The 18226-nt window shown below is 37.7% G+C and overlaps 1 protein-coding gene across 2 annotated transcripts; it reads left to right on the forward strand.

Moving 5' to 3' along the window:
- The first annotated feature begins 8707 nt into the window (after nt 1-8707).
- TMEM126A (transmembrane protein 126A) lies at nt 8708-17897 on the forward strand. Of its 2 annotated transcripts, XM_025356337.1 has the most exons (5): nt 8708-8882; nt 11217-11309; nt 15361-15554; nt 16940-17054; nt 17663-17897. In XM_025356337.1, the coding sequence occupies exons 2-5, from the start codon at nt 11224-11226 to the stop codon at nt 17853-17855; spliced, it is 588 nt and encodes a 195-aa protein (XP_025212122.1). In that variant the 5' UTR covers nt 8708-8882; nt 11217-11223; the 3' UTR covers nt 17856-17897. The 2 variants fall into 2 exon arrangements, with proteins under 2 accessions (XP_025212122.1, XP_025212123.1); XM_025356338.1 differs by lacking the exon at nt 11217-11309.
- Nucleotides 17898-18226: the final 329 nt, after the last annotated feature.

An 18226-nucleotide genomic window follows, 5' to 3' on the forward strand; every position in this document is an offset into this window, starting at 1 on the left:
CTAAAGTAGTCAAAGTTATAGAAATACAGTAGAAAGATGGTTACCAAAGGCTGGGAGAAACGGGAAGGAGGAATTAGTATTTAGTGGGTATAGAGTTTCAGCGTTGCAAGATGAAAAAGTTCTAGAGATCTGTTGCATAACAATGTGAATATATTTAACGCTACTGAACTGCACAGTTAAAAATGGTTAAGATGGTAAATGTAATGTTATGTGCTTTTACTACAACAACAGAAAAATCCTGCAAACAAATACTGTTTTAGACTTACACAGTGTGAAATAATGAATCACCAGAAGGCTTGCATTCTAAGAAATCTTGAAGAAGTATTTCAAATAGAAGGAAAACGATATCAGATGGAAATCTAGAAAAATGAGGAACACTAGAAGTGGCAAATCTGTGGGTAAATATAAATTGTCCTTATTTTAAAAACTTGTTTCAAAAACAAATGACTTTATATTATGTGGTTTATAACCAGTAGAAGTAAATGTATGACAATAACTCAAAGACTAGGAGGGAAGACATGAAGGTATAAAATTCTAATACTATACATAAAGTGACATAATATTACTTGAAAGTAGATCATGATAAAGATACTCTTGTGGGGGTTGAATTGGCCCCTTCAAAACATATGTTCAAATCCTAAGCTCTGTACCTGTGAATATGTCCTTACTTGGAAACAGGGTGTTTGCAAATGTAATCAAGTTAAGATGCAGTATATTGGATTAGGATGAACTTTATCCAATGACTGATGTGTTTATAATACCAGGTAAATTTGAGTACACAAACACAACAGAGAGGGAAAATGTCCACATAAAGCCACAAATACATAAGGGGGGATACCATGTGAGTACAAAAGCAAGGATTGGAATGACACATCTATAAACCAGCGGACACCAGGGATTGCAGGCAACTACCAGATGCTAAAAGAGAAGGATCGAACAGATTCTCCTTCGGGGCCTCCAATAGAAACCAACCTTGCCAATACATTAATTACAGACTTACAGACTCCAGAACAGTGAGAGAATAAATTTGTTGTTTTAAGCCACCCAGTTTGTGGTACTTTCTAAAGATAGCCTTAGGAAACTACCTGTGTACTATATATGCTAAAGCGATCATTACAATTTTTTAAAAGAATTACAACTAGTAGGATACGAAAGATGATGAAATGGAAAAAAAATCAATTAGTCCAAAAACAGGCAGAAGGAAATGTAGAACAGATAGGACAAATAGAAAACAAATAGAAAGCTGATGGATTTAAACTCTAAAATATAAAAATCATATAAACAAATGGTCTAAACACTCCCCCATGAAAAGTCAGAAATTGCCTAATTTAGATAAAAAGCAAAATCCACCTATATGGTCTAAAAGAAAACCTGCATGAAATCTAAAGACTCAAATAGGTTAAAAGGATAGGAAAAGCTGTGTTGTGTTAACACTAATCAAAAAAAACTTATTGGAGTGGCCATACTAATATCAAACAGGCCAAGCACAGTGGCTCATGCCTGTAATCCCAGCACTTTAGGAAGCCAAGTCTGGAGGATTGCTTGATCCCAGGAGTTCAAAACTAACCTAGGCAACATAGTGATATCCTGTCTCTACAAAAAATAAAAAGTTAGCTGGGCATAGTATCCTGTAGTCCCAGCTACTCAGGTGCTTAAGGCAAGAGGATCACTTGCCAGATGGTTGGGGCTGCAATGAGCCATGATTGTGCCATTGCACACCAGCCTGGGTGACAGAGTGAGACCCTGACTCAAAGGAAGGAGGGAAGGGAGCGAGGGAGAGAGGGAGAGGGTGAATTTCAAAGCAAAGAATATTACCAAGAAATAAGGAGGTTATTTCACAATTATACAGGGATCAATTCATCCTAAGTGTTTATTCATACAATAATGGAGCTTGAAAATAACGTGAAGCAAGAGTTAATAGAACTGAAACGAAAAACAGAAAATCCTCATAGTGGTTGGAGATTTTAATAACCTTCTCTCAGTATTAATAAAACAAGTTGGTAGAAATTCAGAAAGGATAATGACCATCAGCCAACTTGTGCTAATTGATGTTTTTAGAATTCTTGGCACAACAGCAGAGTATACATTATTTACAAGCACATGTGGACCACTTACCAAGATGGACCAGAATCTACTTTATAAATCTCAATAAACTTAAAAGGATTCAAATCATACAAAGTATATTTTCTGGCCAGAATGGAACTGAATTGGAAATCAATAGCAAAATGGTATCTGGAAAATTGGAACTGTTACTAAACTAACACACTTCTAAAAAATCCAGAGGCCAATCAGAGAAATGCAAATCAAAACCACAATGAGATACCATCTCACACCAGTTAGAATGGCAATCATTAAAAAGTCAGGAAACAACAGGTGCTGGAGAGGATGTGGAGAAATAGGAACACTTTTACACTGTTGGTGGGATTGTAAACTAGTTCAACCATTATGGAAAACAGTATGGCGATTCCTCAAGGATCTAGAACTAGAAGTACCATATGACCCAGCCATCCCATTACTGGGTATATACCCAAAGGATTATAAATCATGCTGCTATAAAGATACATGCACACGTATGTTCACTGCGGCACTATTCACAATAGCAAAGACTTGGAATCAACCCAAATGTCCATCAGTGACAGACTGGATTAAGAAAATGTGGCACATATACACCTTGGAATACTATGCAGCCATAAAAAAAGATAAGTTTGTGTCCTTTGTAGGGACATGGATGCAGCTGGAAACCATCATTCTCAGCAAACTATCGCAAGAACAGAAAACCAAACACCACATGTTCTCACTCATAGGTGGGAACTGAACAATGAGATCACTTGGACTCGGGAAGGGGAACATCACACACCGAGGCCTATTATCGGGAGGGGGAAGGGGGGAGGGATTGCATTGGGAGTTATACCTGATGTAAATGACGAGTTGATGGGTGCTGATGAGTTGATGGGTACAGCACACCAACATGGCACAAGTATACATATGTAACAAACCTGCACGTTATGCACATGTACCCTGGAACTTAAAGTATAAAAAAAAAAAATCCACAGGCCAAAGAGGAAAGCAAAGTGAAATTAGAAATTCTTTTGAACTGAATTAAAATAATACAGAACATTTAAAAATCTATGGGATACAGTTAAAGCAGTACTTGGAAATTTGTAATGATAAACACATATGTTAGAGGGGAAAAAGATCTCAAATCAATTGCCCCAGCTACGTTTTTAAGAAATGAGAAAAAGAGGAGCAAGTCAAATCCTAGATAAGAATAAGAAAGAAATAATATAGAACAAAGGGAAAAAAATAGAAAACAGAAACCAATAGAAAAGAATCAATAAAACCAAAAGGTGGTTATTTGAGATTTTCAAAAATAATAAACAATTAGATAGATCAGGCATAAAGAAGGGAAGACATAAGTGACCAATATCAAGAGAGATGTTTCACCACAGATTCTACAGATGTTAAAATATAACAAGAAAATATTTTTGAACAATTTCAGCCAATAAACTTGAGAACTTAGGTAAAATGAATAAATGAATATTTGATCTTGTTTTGTGAAGATTTGTGAAGTTCACCCAAAAAGAAATAGATAATCAGAGTAGCCATATATCTATCATGAGTACTGAATTTGTAGTTAAATCCTCCCTACAAGGAAAATTCAGATCCAGAAATCTTCACTGGTAAAGTCTATCAAACATGTAAGGAAGAAATAATAACAATATGATGCAAACTCTCCAAAAAAAATGAAGAGATGGGAACACTTGCCAACTCATTCAATAAGTCCAGCAATGTCCTGATGTCAAAGCCAGATAAAAATATTTTGAGGAAAGAAACTACAGCCTAATACTCCTCATGAACATTGATATAAAAACTTTTGACAAACTTTTAGCAAACCAAATACAAAAATATGTACACAGAATAGTACCTCATGGCCAAGCGGGGCTTGCAAAATTGGCTTAACATTTAAAAAATCACTCAATATGTTTTGTTCCACCAAACCCACAGCAGGAGTCACCCCAAAAGTGGCAGCAGGGGAGTTTCCACAAGGGAATGTCCTGAGTCATCCTGAGACTAGGCTGGTTGGGATTCATAGAAAGAAGCCCTAAACACCAGGGTGATCAGTCCAAAGCATTTATTAGGGGAACTTTTATATGGGTGAACTGCAGCAATCCTCACCACAAACAGCAAGAGAAAAGGCTAGAAATTCACAACAAGGGGATTAGGATATGGAGTTTATATGAGGGCTTAAGGAATCTGGCTCAGGGCCAGTTTATTTTAGTGTTTCGGGCAACAACCTAGATACCTTTATCAGTGCCTGGAAATGTTTTAAGGTCTCAGTTTGGATTCAAGCCTACTGGGAAAAATCTGCAGCTGACCGGGTCACAAAGCAGTCAAGGCACTCTGTGATTTTTGGTCAGGACACAGAAAGATGACTGGGGAACGTGGAGCCTCTACACAATATAATTCACTGATCTGTTAATAAATGATCATCTGAATAGACACAGAAAAAGCATTTGACAAAATCCAACATCTGTTCCTGATAAAAACTCCCAGCATATGAGGAAAAGAAGGGAACTTCCTTAAGATTTTGAAGGGCATTTACAAAAAAAACTATAATTAACATGATGATGGTGGGAAACTGAATGACTTCCCCCTAAGATCAGGAAAAATGCAAGAATGTCTGCTTTTTGCTTCTAGTCAACATTGTATGGGAGAGTCTAGCCAGATTGGAAAAGAAGAAATAAAATTATCTATATAATTTTTAAAATCCTATTTAATTTAGCAAGGTTGTAGGTTATAAGATTTAAAAGAAAAAATAAATTGTAACTCTCCAGATAAGCAATTAACAAGACCAAGCAATTTGTCCATTTTGTCTAAATTGTTGAACACACTAGGTTAAAGTTGTTCATAATATCCTCTCCTTATCCTGTTAATGTGTGTAGAATCTGTATTAATGTCCCTTCTTTCGGTCCAAAACGATTTAGTTGTTTGGTCTCTTTTTCTTTTGATTAGTCTTATCAGGGCTTATTGATTTTATTATTTTCAAAGAATCACAGTTGGTTTATCTACTGTTTTTGTTTTTGTCTTTTCTCTTTCATTTATTTCCACTCCTACCTTTATTATTCCTTCCTCTTTGACTTCCTTTTTGCTTAATTTGATTTTTTTAAAAAAAATATTGATTTGGTTGATTTTGCCCTTGATTCTAGGGCATAAGCCTTAGTCGTTGGATGTAGTCATTAATTCTAAGATGTTGCTCAGTGGAATGTCCAAAGTTCTCACCCAGTCTGTATAACTTGGAAATATTTAAATTTCAAATATTTGAATTTAAATATTCAAAAATACACTATCTTCCCAGCATCAGACGACTGCTGAAATTTCACTTCAGCTCTTCCAGTCTTCCAACTGTTGCTGTCCATTGGGTTCTTTGGGTCTTACCACTTGCATGTACTGTTATATTGTGAGCTAAAGCTTTGAGGGGATTTTTTTAGACAGATTTTGGGACTCCCTTTTCAAGGTTCCTGCCCCAATTTTCAGTTGATCTGGCATTTCCAAATTTCAACTTCTGAGTTTTTTAGAATGGGAAGAATGCTGCTTTATACTGGCACACTATTCCCCATGTACTGCACAGACTAATACCCTCATGAAAAATCCTGGATAAATGTGGATCTTACCCACTATTTTTCCCTTCTTTCTAGAATTGTATACCCTCCTGTGTTTTCATGCTATTTTGGTTGCTTTCTAGGGTCTTCGAAAAGAATCTCTTCCTTGTCCAGAGTTTATAATTGTAATTTGCAACAGGGTCTGTCCAACATAAGCTACTGTGTCACTTCCAGAAGCTAGAAGTCCCTCTTTTATTTTATGATTATTATCTTTGAAAAGTATGGAATCTTCCTGGATCAACTATTTTCAGCAGATTCATGCAGCATTTAAGTCACAGCCATATCCCAGCAATTTTTCTGCGTGACACAGGATTTTATAGACAGTCTAGGTAAGAGATAATAGGTAGTAGCAATAAAGGTAGTGACAAGTGGTCAAATTACATTTTCTTTCATTCAGATTATTTTATGTACCAATATTCTGTTGTTAGAGAGTTCAGACAAGCTATAAGAAACTAAATTATCTTTTCTCTTTCAGCATTTCTCAAAACTTTTAAAATCAAAAGAACTGCATGTATTTTTGGTAATAGAAAAATATGCTTTGACAAATTGTTCTTTATTTCCTATTTCCAAAAAAAGCTTATGGTTGTCTGGTGCAAGTATCATAGACATTGCTGATTTCTGGCTACATTTCTATCCCCTCTCTTCCATGCACAGCCCAAGTTCAGCTAAACTGTCTAACATAAATTTTCATAGATGCTATGTAGAGAAATGCTGAATGGAAGATGAGTGGAATCTGTGAGAATAAAGAGTCACTTCCACTGCCTAAATAAGAGATGATTTGTGTAAAGAATATCTAGGAAGAAAATCAATCAATGTTCATGACTGATTAGTCTGCAAGGAGTAATGTAGATGAACTTAAGTTTCTGGCTTCTGCAACGAAATGGATGGTGTTGTCAAGCCCTGAGACAAAAAACAGTAGATATGAGAGAGGAAAACATATGTGATTTTCAGCTTTGGAGTATGAGATGTCCTTGAGATTTTTATTTGGAGGCACCTATCTAATATCCATCTGCAGTATTGCCTCCATTTTTTTCTGCACCATATGCCTCTTATCATAGTGTAACTATGAATTTTTTAACTCCCGTTTTTAATAACTAACGTTTCCCAGAAAATAAAGCAAACAAAAGGGAGAAAATTCCTAGTCTGGCATTTTAAGTATTCCACACTCTGGCTTTTTTTTTTTTTTTTTTTTTTAACGTTTCAATCTATTGGCCATTATTCTCTACAAGATGGTGGTTTATAGTGTCCACATAATTAGGAAACAGACAGTTATAGAGAAGGCCTAGTGAAGTTCCATTCAGGCAAAGGTAGTGAGCACAATATTGTGATTTGTTTGCTTAAAACCTTGAGATGAAAAGCAAAGTGAGTAAAAGAAAGACTAGATGGCCAGGCATGCTGGTTCACGCCTGTAATCCCTGCATTTTGGGAGACCGAGGCCAGTGGATCACCTGAGGTCAGGAGTTCGAGACCAGCCTGGCCAACGTGGTGAAACCCTGTCTCTACTAAAAAATCTGCAGGGGCCAGGCACGGTGGCTCACGCCTGTAATCCCAGCACTTTTGGGAGGCCGAGGCGGGTGGATCACGAGGTCAGAAGATTGAGACCATTCTGGCTAACACGGTGAAACCCCATCTCTACTAAAAATACAAAAAAAAAGTAGCCAGGTGTGGTGGCGGGTGCTTGTAGTCCCAGCTACTTGGGAGGCTAAGGCAGGAGAATGGCGTGAACCCAGGAGGTGGAGCTTGCAGTGAGCCGAAATCACACCACTGCACTCCAGCCTGGGTGACAGAACGAGACTCCATCTCAAAAAAAAAAAAAAAAAAAAAAGTCAGCTGGTCGTGGTGGCACGCGTCTGTAATCCCAGCTACTCTGGAGGCTGAAGCATGAGAATCGCTTGAACCTGGAAGGCAAAAGTTGCAATGAGCCGAGATCAGGCCATTGCACTCCGGCTTGGCGGACTATAGCGAAACTCTGTCTAAAAAAAAAGAAAAAAAAAAAAAAAAAAAAAAAAAACTAAGACTAGGAATTTTCCTTCTTGTACACCTTCATGAAAGTAAGTCTTTCTATCTGTGCAAGTTTAGAAACTGCAATTACAGACTTCTTGGCACTATGGAGCCTAATGGTCAAGCAACCCTGCAATGGACAGAGAACATAAAAATTATCTGGACAATGTAACACTTTATCACTTGTTCAAAAATTTGAAAGGATGAGAATAAGATTTCTGATATGTGTTATGATCATGTATTTATTGCTACAGTTAGTTATGTATTTTTTGGCATAGTGTTTACCTGCTAATCTTAATAGAGTTAAGATAAAATTCAATTGTAGGCATTTTTCCCTTCTATTGGGTTAACGAGTCCAAGCGAACTGAGCAAAGGTTGCAGGGAGCCCCATCACGGCTGAGCAAGGCTTGGTGAGGCATCCACTGGCTGCTGGGAGGAGAGCATTAGATGTACCTTCTAAACAGCACTGTCCAATAGGTATATAATGCAAGCCACATATATAATTTTAAATTTTCTAGTATTTATACTTAAAAAGCAAGAAGAAATAAGATGACTTTCACCCAACACTGCTTCCAAATAAGCAGTATTCTGGAGCACACGAAGAATCCTCAGAAAAATAAGCTCCAGCTCTGAGGTGCTGATTATGGTAGGGCAATCAATACAGATCAAAACATGGCACAGAGAGCTTAACTTCCAAGAGAGAGTAGAAAATCGATAGAGCCAAGAAATATTTCCCCTTTGACTTATTTTTAACCTGAGTAGCTATCCTATGCCAAGAGCTGTGCAGTTTTCATTTACCCCATGCCAACAACGTAAGTAGGCTCTACTGACCAGGAAGTTAATATGCCCGAGGTATGTTTTCAATGGAAGAGGCTGAGGGTCACCCAACTTATATCTCGAAATGTCACAATTTCTACAAGCTCTGTCCTGGAGGCAAGAGCAGGTGAAATGAGCACACTCTATGCCAGGCAAACAAACCTCAACGCTTAGCTGCCCCGCACCTCCTAGGGCCGGAAGCGTCTCAGCCCAAAGCAGCTCCTGGACGCAACGTCCGTCCCGCAGTCCAATCAGCAGCCGCGACCCGGCGCCCACCCAGGCCGCGTCACGAGTCAGCCAAAGATGGCTGCGCCCAGGCAATTTGAGCAAAAGTGGCAGTGACCTCCGGCGTGGCTGAGGAAGAACTGAGTAGGCACCCGCAGGCTGCTGGGAGGAGAGCATAAGGTACTGGTATTACGGGGGAGGGGGTGAAGTAAATGTCCCGGTGTCAAGAGAAGCACGGCGCAGTAACACGCTCGCTACCAGCAGCGCTGCGCGTAAATGAGAGCAAGTAGAAGTGTAGTTGGCCCTTTGGTGCTGTCTCTTCACTTTGCACTCTAGAAGGAAAGACCTTATATTTAAATTAACCCAATAGAAGGGAAAAATGCCTGAGATTGAATTTAATCCCAGGTTTACTGTCAATTTACAAGGTGTCCACGGCCAAATTTAATTTTCAGAGGCCACACTTTACCTATCTCTCAGATGGGCCCCACATTGCCTATCTCTCAGAGCTCTCCCAAGAATGACATGAGATAGGTAACACAAAAATCTTTCGAAATATTTGTAGTTTTTACAGGCGGCGTTGTCTTTGATAGGTATTTGTTATTAATATCGGAGACAAAATGCCCACAGGGGCTGCCCAGTCAGGACTTCTACTGAATTAAGGGTGACTAGACAAACACAGTGTAGAAGTGGGTATTTCACAGGACTTGGAACCTCACCAATATGCAAAGAAAAGTAGTGATACCATTGGGCAGAATATACTGGGGAAATCACTTCTTTTATTTCTGACATATTACACATACATTTCATATATATGTATATACTGCTCAGTACAATATATACATACTGAATTTGATTATATATATTCCACTACCCCATACACAAAATCATTCAGAGCTCCTGTACAGCAGGGATTGTGTCTTATCATTATTGTAGCCAAGGCCCTCAAAAATTTGACTACCAGAAACCTAGACCTAAATTTCTAAGGTTGCATTGTCCTTATTAGGTTAACTTTAAGTCTAGAGATATGGAATGTCAATGTACTCAACATTTCCAAATGACCTCTTATCAATATAAAACAGGTAGCAATAAATATTTAAACGAGCGCCTGTAACGTTGTAGGAAATGAGAAAATCTGGTTTCATAAAACCATGTTTTCCTTTGTTGTTATCCCTGAACTTTTTTTTTTTTTTTTTTGTTTTGTTTGAGACAGAGTCTCGCCCTCTCACCCAGGCTGGAGCGCAGTGACGAAATCTTGGCTCACTGCAACCTCCGCCTCCCAGGTTCAAGAGATTCTCCAGCCTCAGCCTCCCGAATACCTGGGATTACAGGCAGCTGCCACCGGGCCTGGCTAATTTTTGTATTTTTAGAAGAGAGGGAGTTTCACCATGTTGGCCAGGCTGGTCTTGAACTCCTGACCTCAGGTGATCCGTCTGCCTTGGCCTCCCAAGGTGCTGGGATTGCAGGCGTGAGCCACTGCGCCCAGCCTTTGTTTTTCTTAACTGTTACCCTGAAACTTGTTTAATGAGCCAAATCTTTAATTTAAAACTCATCATTCACTATTCCCTTAATTTTGACATTTTCACCCTAACTAGTACAGACACAACAAACTATTGGCATGTAGGCCATATGCGGCCTATAGCTTGCCTATGTACAGCCAACCAGCTAAGAATAATTTTTATGTTTTTATAGAGTTTTTTAAAAAACAAATATTCAACAAAAGCTGTATGTTACCTGCAAAGCCTACCATATTTATATCTGGCCCTTTAAAGTTTGCTCAGCCCTGATCTCGGGTATACCTAGAAATGAAATTGCTAGGTATGTGTGTCTTCTACCTGCTAAATAATACCAAATTCTTTCCCAAAGTGACTGTACAGTTTGGGTAAAGCTGCCCCACATTCTGTACACAGAATGTAGTTGTAGCTACTCCACGTTCTTGCCAATAATTGGAATTGTCAGATTTTAATTTTAGCTAACCTATGGGTACCTATTGGTATCTCACTGTGGGTTGTTCCAATTATAATGAAGGTGAGCATATTTTCATGTTTATTGGCTGTTTAACTTTTTGTGAAGTGCCTGTTCAAATATTTTGTCAGTTTTTCCATAGGGCTGCTTACCTTTTTCGTGTTGATATGTAGTTCCATGTATGTTCTGGGTACTAACTACTCTTTTGTCAGTTGTATTGCATTTTCTCCCACACTAGCTTTTCTTTATGGTATACATTGATAACCGTAGGTTCTTAACCTCAGTACTGTTAGTTTTATAAGTCTTTTATGTTTAGTGCTATTTGTGAATTGTTTAGGAAATAGTTTCAAGGATTATGAAGATACTCTGTATTTCCTAAAAGCTTTATGTGTTGCTTTTCATGTTCTGGTTTCTGTTTCACTTAGATTTTTTTTTTTTTTATAACATATATGCAATGTTTTTTTCACATTAGCTCTACAGTATTAGTCTTCAGAAGGTTTTTAAAATTCTTCCTATAAATTCTTGAGAAATGATATCTTCATGTTTTTTAAGGTTCAAAATGGAAAATCATAAATCCAATAATACCAAGGAAAACATAATTGTTGATGTATTCAGAAAAATTAACCAGCTTCCAGAGGCAGAAAGGTAAGATCCCTTCTTAATTTAAAAATATCTTTTATCAGGTGGATTTTCACCATTGATTCATTATCTCAAATTTATCTAGTTTGAGTATAAACAACACGGAATGTCAGGAGGAAATTGCCTTTTTCTTGCCTGGATGAGAGCGTTTAACCATTTTGCTCAATATCACATAGCTAATTGTGGAAGTTGAGGCTGGAACTCATGTCTTTGAACATATCTAACTGTACAATGTTTTGAGTTTTTCCATTAGGCTTGGAGTATAGTAAAATGTAAACATTTACAGACCCATTTAAATAACAAAACTTTAAAATAACTTTTAAAATGTCTTTTGTTTCCAGTTCATTCTGTCAGTATGCTTACCAGTCTAAGAGTACCATAGAATACACACAGCAAGATAGAGAATGTCAGAGAAATAGGATCATGGCTAAAGTTCTTTAAGATATTATTAGAGGGCCAGGCGTGGTGGCTCATGCCTGTAATCCAGCACTTTGGGAGGCCAAGGTAGGTGGATCACCTGAAGTCAGGAGTTCAGACCAGCCTGGCCAACATGGTGAAACCCCGTCTCTACTAAAAGTACAAAAATTAGCTGGGCGTGGTGGCGGGCACCTGTAATCCCAGCTCCTCAGGAGGCTGAGGCAGAAGAATCACTTGAACCCAGGAGGCGGAGGTCGCAGTGAGCCGAGATCACGCCGCTACACTCCAGTCTGGGCGACAAGAGCAAGACTCCGTCTCAAAAAAAAAAAAAAAAAAAAAGATATTGTTAAAGAGAAAAACCAATATAGGGAACATACTGATCTTTGCCAGGCAGCTACTGTGTACTTCCACAAAATGTCTTACACTTTGCTGACAGTCAAGAAGGTCTCTCTGAATATAAAAGGATGAAAAGCAGCCACCTGGGAAGGAGAGAGGGACAGTGTCTTAAGTAGAGGGAATGGCATATGCCTAGCCACAAGATAGCCAAGGCTTGTGGTACTTGAGTAACCATTGTTACTGAAGTACTAAGGAAGTGGGCATAAGGACCAAGAATAGTTTTGAGCAGGTGAATGATTTTAGCATTTCTAAAGAACATTCCAGCTGCTTTTTGTAAAGCAGATTCGAGGTAGGAAAGAAAGGAAATACAAAGACCAGTAGAAAAACCGGCATAGTAATCCTAGTGAGTGGAGATGGTAGGGGTGGTGACAGTTGCGATGAAAAGAGGATGGATTTAAAATACATTCTGGAAGCATAATCTTGCTATCTTCAGGAATAAAAACTGAACAAATCCCCATCTTGCTGCCACTTATCATCTTAATCAGGAAGAACCTATAAATCAAGCCCAGTAGTGTTCAGAACAAGGATCTCTGAGGGGAAGAAAAAAAAAAAGGCTAGTGGTAAGAACTTGGTGAGATTTTAAAAACTCTTTCACCCCCATCCCCACACTCCAACTCCACTCCCTTCTAGTTGTTTTCCTGAGGTAACAAAAACTTTTAAAGCAAAAAAGGAACTATGTCCATGTTTCCAGGCCAGCAAGATAGGGAAAGTGAGACTGACAAAGGAAGAGTCACACCTGTAATGGTGTGACACCTGCTGGCTCACACCTGTAATCCCAGCACTTTGGGAGGCGGAGGCGGGCTGATTACTTGAGGTCAGGAGAAGACTAGCCTGGCCAACATGGCAAAACCCTGTCTCTACTAAAAATACAGAAATTAGCCAGGTGTGGGGGCGCGTGCCTGTAGTCCTAGCCACTGGAGAAGCTGAGGCATGAGAATAGTTTGAACCTGGGAGGCGGATGCTGCAGTGAGCCGAGATCATGCCACGGCACTCCAGCCTGGGTGAGAGCAAGACTGTCTCAAAAAAAGAGTAGACGGTAGACGGTGGCAACTTTCAAGAAAAGAAAGTAGGCTGTCATTGGGTTTTTTACCAAATTAGAAAGAATATATGGAACTGCAAAGTAAAATTTAGTTTAGAGGCAATAAATGCTTGCAATCATTGGCATCTAAACTGGGCAGATGACAGTGTCCTTTTATCTTAGCCTTGTTCCTATTTTTTCTCTTCATTCCCATTTTATCTTCTAAGTTTGAATCTTCATTTCTTCTTGGACTATTAATCAGGTATTTAACAGTTACTTGGCATGTCCTCCAGTGTATGGAGCTTTCTTAATATCAAAAACTTCATTTTCTGATCTACAGAAATACTTTCATGCACATGTTTGTCATTTGTTAAATTTGGGCTATTTCATGTCTATTTCTTGTGTTATGTCTTATCAAAAAGTCCTGAGTTTTTAGTTGGTACAGATACTTTTTTGGAAAACTGGCAAGGGGCTGCTAGGTAACAATTTTGTTTTTTTTTTTTTTTTTTTTTTTTTTTTTTTGAGACAGAATCTCGCTGTCACCCAGGCTGGAGTGCAGTGGCCAGATCTCAGCTCACCGCAAGCTCCGCCTCCCGGGTTCACGCCATTCTCCTGCCTCAGCCCCCGAGTAGCTGGGACTATAGGCGCCTGCCACCACGCCGGGCTAGTTTTTTGTATTTTTTAGTAGAGACGGGGTTTCACCGTGTTAGCCAGGATGGTCTCGATCTCCTGACCTCGTGATCTGCCCGTCTCGGCCTCCCAAAGTGCTGGGATTACAGGCTTGAGCCACCGTGCCTGGTCTGTGCTAATTTTTAATTAAAAATTTTGACTTTAGCTATGGGAAAAATCTGGTTAGGAGAGCAAAGTTTGCTATGCAGATTTCACTTGTACTACTTTTTATTTATTTGTATATGTAACATACTTGTAAACAAATGGACTTATATATAACATATGTATATATGTATTTTATATGTATTATATATATATATAGGCAAATTATTTACCTGAGCATTGGGATTTAAAATGGGGATAATATACATTTCACATGATTGTTATGATGAAATAATATTTTAGAGGAAGTGTTCAAGTTTTTTATTCCCCCAACCCCCACAAAAAAAACATAGGCTTTTCACATTTACATGGTTTTTGTGGTTGGTAGGTTCTCCAGGCTGTCATCACTAATTATTATCTATGTACCCCAAGTTCCTGAACTGCCGCTGTCTTGTACTACCATGAGCATTTTCATAGACTTCTATCTCGTTTACATATCTTTCTTCTCCAGTAATATTTAACTATGTTAACCTTGAAGATAGAAGATAATTTTTTGTGCCTTTAGCACTGAGTCTGCTGCATACAGTGGGGTTCTCAATGATAGGCATCATGACTGCAGTGTCAGATAAGAAAAGTAATACCTTATACAATGTAGGAAGCTTAGAGTTCCTAGAAAAGCTATTTTAGATGAGTGTAAGCCATAGAAGTTAGAGGGGGTACTGTGTGACTACTATGGCTAGTTAAGAGTAATGAAATTTTAAGATTGACTGTATTGTAGATAGCAATGCAAGCGGTAAAAAAGCTAAGTAGTAGTCTGAAAAGTTTGGAGTCAATATTTTCAATATTCAGCAATCATGTTAGGCATTACTTTTTCCCAAAACTAAAGAATGCATAGGACATAGGTTAAAAGTTCATACATAACCTTGGCTTCAAATCCAGTTCTACCACTATCTCAAAACATCAGTTTATTTCTCATCAATGGGTTATTATAAAGTACCTAGCATAGGGTGTTGCTTAAATGTTAGTACTCCCAATCCTGACACTAATGTTTCAGGGAAGAGTGAAAGTAAACACATTAACTCCACATTATTGAACATCTTCTGTGTCAGGCTGAATACATCTTTGTATCCATTGTCTTCCGGTTGTTTAAAGACTAGTGTAGAAGCCTGACATGTAAATCAGTGATTATATAAGATAGTACTGTCTTGTAATGTGTTGTGCTAGAGAGGTAAGTATTACGGGAGCTCAGAGGAGAGGCACCCACTGGCTGCTGGGAGAAGAGCAAAAACCTATACATAAAGCAATTTTTAAGATTTTGGTTCTATAAGGGATAGACGTTATATCCAGTTAGTGTATTCCCAAAGTCCTATTAAGTTCTGTAACATGTGTCAGAATCGGGAAAGCTCACACACACAATAAAGCCAAAGAAAAAGTTCTTTCTTCTCACTCTTTCAGGAATCTACTTGAAAATGGATCAGTTTATGTTGGATTAAATGCTGCTTTTTGTGGCCTCATAGCAAACAGTCTTTTTCGACGCATCTTGAATGTGACAAAGGCTCGTATATCTGCTGGCTTGCCAATGGCAGGGATACCTTTTGTTACAACAGACTTAACTTACAGATGTTTTGTAAGTTTTCCTTTGAATACAGGTAAATTCTACTTCACTATCACCAAAGAGTTTGCCTTAGTATATGTTATTTGCAGCTTTAGTCCATAGTTATTAATATCAGGTAGCTATATGCTGTAATGCAGTGTTTAGATAAGATTAAATCTTGCTAGCCTCTCTGTGGCAAGTAATTCATATTAGCATGGTCTACCAACCAAGATGCACATATACAGCAGTTCTAAATACTTTCCTTTATCTTTGAGATGGAGTTTTGCTGTTGTTGCCCAGGTTGGAGTGCGTTGGCACGATCTTGGCTCACTGCAACCTCCACCTCCTGGGTTCAAGCGATTCTCCTGCCTCAGCCTCCTGAGTAGCTGGGATTACAGGCACCCACCACCACAGCCGGCTAATTTTTTTGTATTTTTAGTATAGACAGGGTTTCACCATGTTGGCCAGGCTGCTCTCAAACTCCTGACCTCAGGTGATCCACCCGCCTCGGCCTCTCAAAGTGCTGGGATTACAGGCGTGAGCCACTGCACCTGACAATAGTTTCCTTTTTCTAACATATCTTTCTCATTGCTCATTTAGAGAAAGAAATATTTGGAAATCCATATATATATATATGGATATATATATGAAAATCATATGGAAATATTATATATATATAAATAATATGTTGGCTACCTTAGATTTTTTATTTATATTTTATAGAGAAGTTCCTTAAAGGGGGAAAATATTTTTGTGAGAATATGACTCTTTATATAGTAAATCTCTTAAAGCACTAAATGCATATATAACGTTTATCAAATACATGGAGAATTGATTTCCTTTTGAAAATTTACCATGTGTGCTGAATGCTTTGAGTATAGTTAATCATAAAAAATCTTTTGATTAATGATTTCAAATAAAGATATTACCATGGGTGCTAGGGAAGCCAGTCCATCTAAATTTTATTTTGTTAAGTGCTGCTCCAAATTTGTTTAAATTGGACGAGTATTTTAATTCCCATGACCAGTGGAAACAATTTCTATGATCAAGGGAGATCACAGAAATTGTTTGAACTATTTGAATTGAATTGAACAGACTGAATTGCCCATTGAATTGAACAGATTGAGTGAAAATATTAGCCCGGGTCTGTTGATAAAAAACAAGTGCAGAAAGCTAGCAGCAGCCCAAACCATGAGCTTATTATATCTACGTTCAGAACAAATTAGAGAATTTTTTTTCCTAAAATAGTTTTATCAATCATTCCGAGCTATTTTAAGTTACTCATAGATGTAATTATACCTTTTATCATGCTTTGTAAGAATTACATTTGATATATTGCCTGAAAAATATCTGTGATACATAAAAGAGGATCTTACATTCTTTAAATTATGTTTGCTTGATTATCATAACCTTCATGTCCAGAACTAATTTATTTCCTAGGTGATGTGGCTTGTGAAACCTGTACCGTAACACGGAGTGGACTGATAGGTCTTGTTGTTGGTGGTCTGTACCCTGTTTTCTTGGCTATACCTGTAAATGGTAGCCTAGCAGCCAGGTAGGAAATGAAAAACTTTTTATAATATATGATTACCTATAAAATTCACAACTTAAAGCAGCAAATATATTTAGTTTTTAAGTCATTTAGACCAAAGGCGATGTTACCCTCTTGTTTAGAAGTTAGCAAGACCTGTTTCTTCTTATAATCAAATTCTACTTATCAAGAATTTCAAACAGTTCTACTTGGTATATAGTTCAGGCTATTAACGTTAATTTGTGTACTGAATACTAAACTAACTACAAAGCTGCAAAGAGTATTATGCATGAAACTTCTGTCATATAAATAATTATCTTGGATGAGTTTGAACACTTGCACTAAAGGAAAATTCCATCAGAAAATGTGTAGCTATTATATTAGCCTTCTATTCTAAAATAATTCTGGCTATTCTCTGTTGAACTCTTGGATCAGCAATCTATGCTATAGCCCTGAAGCAAACTGGATAAAGAAACAAAATAAAACAGTTTTTAGGATTAACAGACACTGAAGACCTTTACCTTAATCTTTAGTTTCATCTTAAGACTTCTAGGACTAATATATATCATAGATAGGTTTGCCACTTGATACAACAATCTTTTCTATTGAACTATCTCAATGTTTTCTTACAGGTACCAATCAGCTCTGTTACCACACAAAGGGAACATCTTAAATTACTGGATTAGAACTTCTAAGCCTGTCTTTAGAAAGATGTTATTTCCTATTATGCTCCAGACTATGTTTTCAGCATACCTTGGGTCTAAACAATATAAACTACTTATAAAGGCCCTTCAGTTATCTGAACCTGGCCAAGAAATTCACTGATTTTAAACAAATATGTAAACAAAAATAAAATGGTAAAAACAGTTTATGTCTAATGTTATGCATAAACATAGACTTGTAATTTATCACGAGGATAATTCTGGGACCTACAACAAAAGGCTGAATCTAAGTAAAAGCTACCCAGTTAAACAAGTTTAACTTCACTAGTTTGCCCAGTATTGTCTCTTCTACCTTGCTTGCTCTACTCTTTTACCTTAGGTATCGAGTTTGGTCTGTAGTACACAAGAGGAAAAAGTTACTATATAGTATTTTACACTGAAGACTTCATAATGCCAAACGGGAATAAAAAATGAAAAAATATATATCCATACACTATACCAAATGTTACTTATAATTCACTTTCTCAATTCAAA

The sequence above is a fragment of the Theropithecus gelada genome, chromosome 14, assembly GCF_003255815.1.
Source record: "Theropithecus gelada isolate Dixy chromosome 14, Tgel_1.0, whole genome shotgun sequence".
NCBI lineage: Eukaryota > Metazoa > Chordata > Mammalia > Primates > Cercopithecidae > Theropithecus > Theropithecus gelada.

What these genes read in the sequence shown, in the direction of transcription:
- TMEM126A (XM_025356337.1), top strand. Translation starts at nt 11,224, where the DNA reads ATGGAAAATCATAAATCCAATAATACCAAGGAAAACATAATTGTTGAT. An exon ending in CAGCTTCCAGAGGCAGAAAG is followed by an intron (nt 11,310 to 15,360) that starts GTAAGATCCCTT and finishes TCACTCTTTCAG; the next exon opens with GAATCTACTTGAAAATGGAT. An exon ending in AATGGTAGCCTAGCAGCCAG is followed by an intron (nt 17,055 to 17,662) that starts GTAGGAAATGAA and finishes GTTTTCTTACAG; the next exon opens with GTACCAATCAGCTCTGTTAC.